The 8,673-nt window shown below is 34.4% G+C and overlaps 2 protein-coding genes across 2 annotated transcripts; both read left to right on the forward strand.

Annotated features, from left to right (window-relative positions):
• Positions 1 to 322: 322 nt before the first annotated feature.
• On the forward strand, positions 323 to 3,680 carry cplx4a (complexin 4a). Its single transcript, XM_056731770.1, has 3 exons — positions 323 to 486; positions 2,720 to 2,807; positions 3,453 to 3,680. Exons 1-3 carry the CDS (start codon positions 323 to 325, stop codon positions 3,678 to 3,680), a joined length of 480 nt encoding a protein of 159 aa, XP_056587748.1.
• Positions 3,681 to 5,881: 2,201 nt separating this feature from the next.
• On the forward strand, positions 5,882 to 7,745 carry rx3 (retinal homeobox gene 3). Its single transcript, XM_056731628.1, has 3 exons — positions 5,882 to 6,273; positions 6,451 to 6,677; positions 7,317 to 7,745. Exons 1-3 carry the CDS (start codon positions 6,024 to 6,026, stop codon positions 7,743 to 7,745), a joined length of 906 nt encoding a protein of 301 aa, XP_056587606.1. The 5' UTR covers positions 5,882 to 6,023.
• The last annotated feature ends 928 nt before the right edge of the window (positions 7,746 to 8,673 follow it).

Consider the following 8,673-nt stretch of genomic DNA (forward strand, 5'->3'; position numbering starts at 1 on the left):
CCCATAAGTCATAGTTTTCCTTTTGATCGAATCAATATTATTCTGACATTGTGATTGACAGCAAATCTGTAGAGTTCTTTCACTTTTACCGTGTAGAACAGAGAGATCACAGCCATCTGCCTCAGTGTAGACGGTCGTATCCTAATCCAGATTATGGCTGCAGCATAAACCTTTTTTTTTTTTGGCTGCGATTGGTAGTCTACAGTGTGTCCTTGATAACGCAGACAGGCAGGTCGGTTAGCCTAGCTTCAATTACACCACCAACAATACGTCCAAGGACCTCTACTAGAAAACAGGAATTTAACACAAAGGTTAGGTAAAAATGGCTTTCTTAATTAAAAGTATGGTGGGGAACCCTTTGAAAGGAATGGGTTTTGGAGGAGGAGAGGAGAAGGCAGAGGAGGAGACCCCCAAGGACCCTGCGGCGGCCGCCGGTATGACCCGAGAAGAATATGAGGAGTACCAAAAACAAGTAGTAGAGGAAAAGTGAGTAAAGCTCTGGCCAATGTCACTGAAGCAAACCTTTTAAACAATTGTTTTAAACTCCTCACTGTTGTTTATTTGGACTGTTTATTGAGTATGTACTGTTTAAAATCTTGTTTTTGATGTAGCTTTTAAAGGGATTGGGGAATTATTAACATCAGTCTTAATAACAATTAAACTGTTGCAATTTTGTATCTGTATAGATTAATTCCTCACCGACAGAATATTTCACAGAAAAAAAATCTCCATCTTTATTTCTGAAGCTCAACTGGTAGATAGTTACATACCAGTGCGTTACCTGCAGGTTCGACCTCTAGGACACGCACCTATTGATAAAAATAAGTACATGCCTTGAATGCAATATAGTCACTGTGAGTAAAATGTAAATCACATTGAAGAAAAGCTTCTGCCAAAAGCATAAATGTTAATGCAAATTAAATTTAGGAAGTTAGTGTTTAGCAACTAATGGGCCCTAAATTTTTCTCCATATTTCATATTCCTCTTGTGTTTTAAATAACTTTTAATCCTTTTTCATGGGGTAAAAGAATGTAAAGATGACAATCTTATTGTTTGATCTCACTTCATGTTGATATCAGAGAGTAAACGTCACGCGTGCTAGCTGCTAATCAGTTCTAAGAGCAGGGCTTAGCTTAGCGCTCAGTGCAGGTTATCCTGACCTTGTTGAGCTGGATAACGCTATTTTTAGAAGCAATCGTAGCAGTAAACAAGTAATGAACCCTATGAAGGCATCAGAGAATTTTGTCTGGTTAAATTTGTGTGTTTAATTCACTGTTTAAATAAAAATGAGTTTTTTGTGAACGTAAAACATTTTTTGCGAAGCACAAAAATGCACATTGTTTGTCATTCTGTTCCGGCCATGAACAGGGAAAGTGATTACGTAAACAGATTAAATCATGGAATTATGACGTTTGTTTCAGTCATGGCAATGCCCTTATGGATGTATTTTATGCCAAAATATATTCAAGAACCTTTTCTAAACATTCAAAGATAAATAAAAGTTTAATAGATTTTCAATAAAACACAGTATATACTGTACATACTAAATTGTTTAATCAATTAAAAAATTAAGTTACCTGGTTGCCTTAAATATTTGAGTTAAATTAACTTAAAAAATCTACTCAACTAAACATGTTTAGTCAACTAAACAGGAATTCATTAACCAACAAAAAATAAATAATTTTTACTGTGTAAAGTACATATATTTATACGGTGTATTTTTTGCCTAGAATCTTAACTGTTATAGTAAAATGCTAAAAGTATTAAGGTTTAACTTCAGCATTGTTAACAAAGTCTCATTGACTTTATATGCAATTTATATATATATTTCTCAATATTTTAGATTTGGTTTCATCCATGAAAACTGTGACTTTAATTACAAATTACTAAACAACAATAAGTTAAGCTGTCCACCACCACACTGGAACTGCAGTTATACGGATGTTTAAACATCTAATGTTTAGTGCTGTTTTGTGGATGCAAACATTTTAATTGCCAACTCTAACACAATACAAGATAAATGTGTTAGCTAAAACGACACTAAAAGTAAAAAAAATTTAAGTGTTAAAACCTGTATCCTGTATAAAAACATAAACCAACACATTAGAAAATGTAAGTTTAACTAAAAGTGACAACAGCAACAGAAATGCGGACCGTTCCAAAATGGCAGATGCATCACATGTGGCAGATACGTATAAATAAAATATCTGAAGTAGGATTGATGGTTTCCAGGTTAATCCAAGATTTGACACAATTCATGTTCAAATAAGAAAAGACATCTACACGCAAAACCAGTCTCAGTTTAGTAGACATATGTCCAGGTTGGAAACAGATGGCTCAACCAATACAAACATGCATGTCAACTGTGAGATTACATCCAAACATCATAAGATCTTTGTGTTATTTAAGATCTAACATGATCCAAAAGACATTAGGATTTATGGTTGTTTGGTTTGGTTATAGTTGTTCTAACAAACTAGTTCGAGAATAGCTTTGCTTTGGGCATAGCAGAAGTGACTCAACAATGACACCCTGAAGCTCTTTATCTCCATTTAAGCTCCAGCCAGTGTATTGTCATGCTAGTCTTTAGTCTAAATTACACGTTTATGGTAATATGGAATACGGAAAAAAAGAAATTTGTATTCTTTGTAGATGGAATTGAAAACAGATTGTTTTTTCTTGAATATGTGATAACCTGATCTTTTTTTCTGACCCACAGGATGGAGAGGGATGCAGATTTCTTGCACAAGAAAGCAGAGAGAGCGACTTTGAGGGTGTGTCTTCGGGATAAGTATCGACTTCCTAAAGTAAGATTCCCCTTTTAAGAACAAAAGTTCTTCTGTCTCAGTAAATTCCTCACGCCTTTTATTCCATTTGGTACGAAACGTTAAATCTAATATAATGATATAAATACTGTTTTTTGCACAAAGTTTAGGCATACAGTACATCAAATTTAATATTTAGAGTTTGCATGGACTGTTTTTGGGTAACACTATACAATAACGTTGTATTTGTTAACATTAGTAAATGCGGTAGCTATCATGAACTAACAATAATCATAGTTTGCAGCATTTATTATTTTTAATAAATGCCAAAACAATTATTCGTTGTGCGTTAACTAATTTTAACAGTACAACTTATTTTGAGTGTATCTCAAATAAAATTAATTTCATGAGTCATTTTTTACTTTTAGACTTTTTTCCATGCTTTATCAGGTAATTGAGTGGTTTGTATGTTCTGTAGCTCTGAGCTTTTGCCACTTGCTGTAAAGACTAATTAAAAGTTAGACTTAGACACAAGTTGGCTGAGATGGCAATGTTATGGTTATGGATAACTTAGTTATGGATCTAACTTTTATACTTACATTTTTTGTATCTATAAGTAATAGTGTCACTGTATTTGATTGCATTCAAATTAATTGTGGCCAATTCCTCGTCTGTGGTTGCCCTCAGAGTGAGCAGGATGACAACATGATCCAAATGGCTGGAGATGATGTGGATGTTCCTGATGAACTACTGAAGATGGTAGATGAAGATGCCACAGAAGAAGAGGAGAAAGACTCCATCCTGGGACAAATGCAGAACTTACAGAACATGGACATGGATCAAATCAAAGAGAAAGCATCTGCCACACTCACGGAGATGAAATCCAAAGCTGAGGAGAAGTGCTCAGTCATGTAGTGTTTTAACAAATCCCCAAAATTGTAAAAACGAATGTTGTTTATTAAGATATATTACTTTGTCTCTCTCTCTCTTCACATGTGTCATAAAGTTCACCCCAGTTTGCTGATCTGGGGTCTGTTGTCTGAGAAATATTAAATTCTGAGCTGTAAGGTGGTGACTTTTCGATTCGAGTTTGACTGTTTCTTAGTTCACCCACATGTGAATGACATTTGTAAGGCCCCAATTCATTTGTCAGGACAGATTTATTTTCTGTTATGTGTTGTTTACATAAATTATTTTAGTTGCTGGTTTTCCATTTTCTCTTTTCCAGTTTGGTTCACAGTATTACAAAGAAAGATTGATGTTTCAACATTGTCTTTCAAACTATTTCAAGTTGTTACTGTAAATATGGGGTCAAATAAGTACTATTGTTTTTATTAATAATAAACATATGCGAAAAACTGCTTAAATTCTTTCTCCTGTTTTTTTTTGTTGCACAGAATGAGATTATTGTATTCTTGGTATGACAGCAAACAATCTAGAATTGACACGTATTACGTTGTAATGCTTAAGGATTAAGTAGTTTTATGTATTAACATCAAGTTTTTATGTAAAATAAAAAGGCATAAGAAGTTTATGTGTAGGTTGTTTGTGTAAACAAATTGAATAAAATTGTTAAAACACAGTTGAATATTAAGGGTCTGGTTTGTCTTTATTTTTTATTTTAATTTTGTTTATTTAATATATATTTAAAATAAAAATGTTTCTGATGTTACATAATATGATCTATATTTAAACAATAAAAAATATACAATAATAGTTCTTAAAAATGAAAATTTGTGAGATTAAAATAAATATAGAAATTCAAGTAAATAAAATATTTATACTAAATCCAATTGTAATTTAAAACACTGCTTGGATTTGATTTTCTTAGTAATTCATTGTTGAATTTTAAAATAAAATATGCTGTTAATAGATTTGTGTGACTTTAAGAATTGTTTATTAAAAATTACAACACTATAGCAAGGCAGAATATTGATTCAAATGAAATGTGACAATATAAAAAATAGGTTAGTCAGCACAAAGCCCAGATTCTAAATTTACACATATTTCGTGTGTGTTTGTTTGAATAAATCTGGGAATACTAACATTATCTGTTGTAATTAGGGAAAAGCCAAGCAGTTGAAAGGATTTCAACTGTTTTGGATAGAGGGGGGAAAGTGTGTAATCCCTTCAAACCAGCGTGTGTCCAGAGGATTATCAGACTGCTGTCAATCTTTGTTCGCAGTTAATTACACGTATCCATTCAATATTAAGGAAGTTTACAAATTCTTCCAATTAACTGCACCTCAATTGCAGGGCAGCTCTCAGGGGTCGCGCGCTTGCTGCTTGAGATCATGTTTTGTTCATGTAACAAAATCTTCTAATGGCCCAAACCACTCGAAGTGAAGATTTAAAGTACTTCTGGGGCGCAAAATTATTCTCTTTATCACTGTTGAGATTTAGATTTAGTTTGTTGGGTGCTGCGTAATAAGGCTTGAACTAAACGACTTTAATCAACGTTTTTGTTGATTATCAATACCCTTATATATAATAATCTCCCACCTTAAAATATTTGATTGTATAAACAATTCAATTTCTTAAACTTAATTTTATTTTAGATGTCCACAACTCTTACAAAAACTGCCATGCAGGTTGGTTATACCGCAGCATTACTTTGGGAATGTACTTAACAATTAGGCCTACTATTGTACCATTTTTATATCAGGGATGATTCACGATCATAAAATTACAGTTGTATTGAAGTTACAATAATTACAATTTAGCTGTGATTAATTTTGGCTATTTTAAATCAAAGCGAGTGCCTGTCATTTTGATTTTCTTTCTGCGTAAAGTTATAATCCTTCCCCGTTTTTTATTTATTTCTATGGGCCATCGTGATCTTGACATCTGGAGCGGAAAAATATGATTTAAGATTTACGTAAGGCGTTTTCAAAGCTTCACTGTAGTCCACTATCATCTCTGGGAGGAGTTAAATGCACCGAGACAATTCTAAATCCCTAATTTTGAACATTCTGACGTTTCTTGACGCGTCGAAAGGGGATGTCACTCGCACAATAGGGTCCCGGTCGAGGGGGCTCCATAAAAGGCCCCTGAGGGTCACTGCATCCTCACTGAGTTCGGGTCAACCATTGGGGAAAGTTGCAAGATTCGGACAGCCTGGAATATTGACAACAGAATATCTTCCTGCATTTTTCTATTTATTATACAAAATCAGAAAAGAGTTGCTTTGTTCCAGTGTAAGTTTTGTCTTTACTTTGGCTTTTTTGCGTCTGTTTTTTTCTTTTCACGAGAAGATCAATGCGGCTTGTTGGATCACAGTCCCAAGACATGGATGAGCGTCTCTCCCCAACTGCGCGCTTGGGTCGCAGTCCTGGTTCCCAAACGCGAATCCACAGCATTGAATCCATTTTGGGATTTAAGGGAGAGAACATGTTTCACCCGGCTTTTTCCTATGGTACAGGAAGGCCAATAAAAGACATCGAACACTCCACTAACGGGAGTTTGTCGTCTACCCAAAAGGAAACTACAAAATCAAAGCACTTTGAAAGTGAGTACCTAAAACACAAATAAGTTTATTGAGCATTTACAGTGTTACTTTTTGTATATGAATGATTAAACATTCAACAAAATTAAATATAGTTAACAGTATGGTGTGTTTCAGTGTTTAGAAAATATTTTGTTATAGTTTGACAGGTATCTAAATTGTAATGCAATTATTTTACAGGTGTATGTAATTCTGGGACCATGGTCAGTCCAGATTCACTGGACGGGGACAGTGGGAAATTATCAGACGATGAAAATCCCAAGAAAAAACACAGGCGTAACCGAACCACGTTCACCACATTTCAGCTTCACGAGCTCGAGAGGGCTTTTGAGAAATCACATTATCCTGACGTATACAGCAGAGAAGAGCTCGCGCTCAAGGTCAACCTGCCTGAGGTCCGAGTACAGGTGTGTGAAACAAAACATGCACCCTACAAAAATCATTGGTGTGGAAGCATAACTTCTTACATGCATAAAGAATTTGCACAGATCAGTCATTGGAGTGTCCAAGTTAAATTCAGTTCGCAAAAACTGCCGCGTAAAAGTGATAAGCTGGACAGGAGACAATTTTTTTATATAACAAACAATGTATTTATAAATTCAATGAGGAAATTATGCATTTTTGTTTTATATGATAAATATCGCAGCTGTAATGTTTTCACTTACAACCAAAGAAATGATCACATTTGCAACTACAATTTTTGCCAAGGTATTCAAAATATTAATTTACTTTTTTAAGTAAATGTTTATTAGTTTCTTCGTTGTATATTAAGACAAACAGTGCCAGAATGTGCTTCTTGAATTCATTTAGACTTTTGAATTTTAATTCCACTTTTTCTAATTCCCTAAAGTGTTTAACTCAGGCATTGGACAATTTTATGTATGTAGTCATACTGTTGAAATACATCAATTTATTTTGCCAGTATATTAATGTGTATTTGAACTTTCAACTTTGATAACCGTTTGACTTTTTGATTACATCTCTGGTACATAAAAAACATGTTGATTTTTCAGTGTCACTCAATTTAATTTTATTCTCAATTCCAGGTGTGGTTCCAAAACCGTCGTGCTAAATGGCGCCGTCAAGAGAAACTGGAAGTGAGCTCCATCAAACTCCACGAATCATCTATGCTCTCCATCCCCAGATCCGGACCACTGTCTCTGGGTAGCTGTTTGCCTTTAGAGCCCTGGCTTACTGCACCTATTTCCTCCTCCACGTCTCCATTACAATCATTACCCAGCTTCATCACCCCTCAACATGGTGTGCCAGCCAGCTACACCCCTCCACAATTCCTCGGCTCATCCACACTCAACCACTCTCTACCCCACATTGGAGCCGTGTGCCCCCCTCCGTACCAATGCACTGGGTTTATGGACAAATTTCCTCTGGAAGAGGCAGATCCACGAAACACAAGCATCGCTTCACTAAGAATGAAAGCTAAAGAGCACATACAGTCTATAGGGAAGACATGGTAGAATTTGAATGTTGCAGGACTGACACATTTTAGAGACTGAATGTTGCATTTTCTTCAACTCTGATGTCAAAGACATCCGAGGCCATCATTGCACAATCCCCAGTTCAAGGATGTTCATTGTGGATGTCTTTATTTGTATGCAATGGACATTTATTTTTGTTGTTTTTAAAGTTCATGAATGTATAATAAAGATTCTTTGCAGATGGTAATAGGCAAACAGAGCCCTTTTTGTGAGCACAGAAAGCCTAAAGATTTAAAAAAGAAGCATTTAATTTGAGTAATCTGCCAAAGTCTCCATCTCCCAAAACCCATTCAGTATTAGAGAAACAATGTATTTATTAAATATTCAGACAGTACAATAAAGCTGGCCATTTTCAACAATATTTTGCTATATGTTCTCACATTGTACAGATCAATTTTGATATTTTATAAAAACGTTCATTAAAAACATTAAATGAAACCTGTCTCCAGCTCCTGTTGAATACTGCCATGGCTATATGACTGTGAAACATATTTTATTTATATCTTGATTTAAATCTTTGTTTTAAATCTTTCTAAATTTTATATCTGTACGATATTATGTTCTTTGGAAATTTGGGCTTTTATATTTTTAATAATCCATATATTTACGAACATTTAATGAAGGTCTATCTGTTTAAAAGTGACCAAGCTTAATAAATTCTTTAGACATTACTCATTTAAGGATTTATGAAAGAAATATTGATCGTTTTTTTCTATTGGGAATCCGTTCAGATAATTTCATAAAAATTCATGAAAGAATGAATGAAAGAAATGGATGAAAGAAAGAAAGAAAATTCTGATTGAACAGAAACGCATCATTATTTTAATAATTATAGCGCCCTCTTGTGTTCACATATAGAGCACTCTCGCCGGTTTCTCCTGCTAATAATGCACCTACGAGTGTGCCT

The sequence above is a fragment of the Triplophysa dalaica genome, chromosome 19, assembly GCF_015846415.1.
Source record: "Triplophysa dalaica isolate WHDGS20190420 chromosome 19, ASM1584641v1, whole genome shotgun sequence".
NCBI classification, from domain to species: Eukaryota; Metazoa; Chordata; class Actinopteri; order Cypriniformes; family Nemacheilidae; genus Triplophysa; species Triplophysa dalaica.

Bases quoted from the DNA above. Each gene is read 5' to 3' on its own strand.
- rx3 (XM_056731628.1), top strand. From the start codon at position 6,024: ATGCGGCTTGTTGGATCACAGTCCCAAGACATGGATGAGCGTCTCTCC. The intron at 6,274-6,450 runs GTGAGTACCTAA...ATTATTTTACAG, and splicing joins AAAATCAAAGCACTTTGAAA to GTGTATGTAATTCTGGGACC. The intron at 6,678-7,316 runs GTGTGTGAAACA...TCTCAATTCCAG, and splicing joins TGCCTGAGGTCCGAGTACAG to GTGTGGTTCCAAAACCGTCG.
- cplx4a (XM_056731770.1), top strand. From the start codon at position 323: ATGGCTTTCTTAATTAAAAGTATGGTGGGGAACCCTTTGAAAGGAATG. The intron at 487-2,719 runs GTGAGTAAAGCT...TCTGACCCACAG, and splicing joins AAACAAGTAGTAGAGGAAAA to GATGGAGAGGGATGCAGATT. The intron at 2,808-3,452 runs GTAAGATTCCCC...GGTTGCCCTCAG, and splicing joins ATAAGTATCGACTTCCTAAA to AGTGAGCAGGATGACAACAT.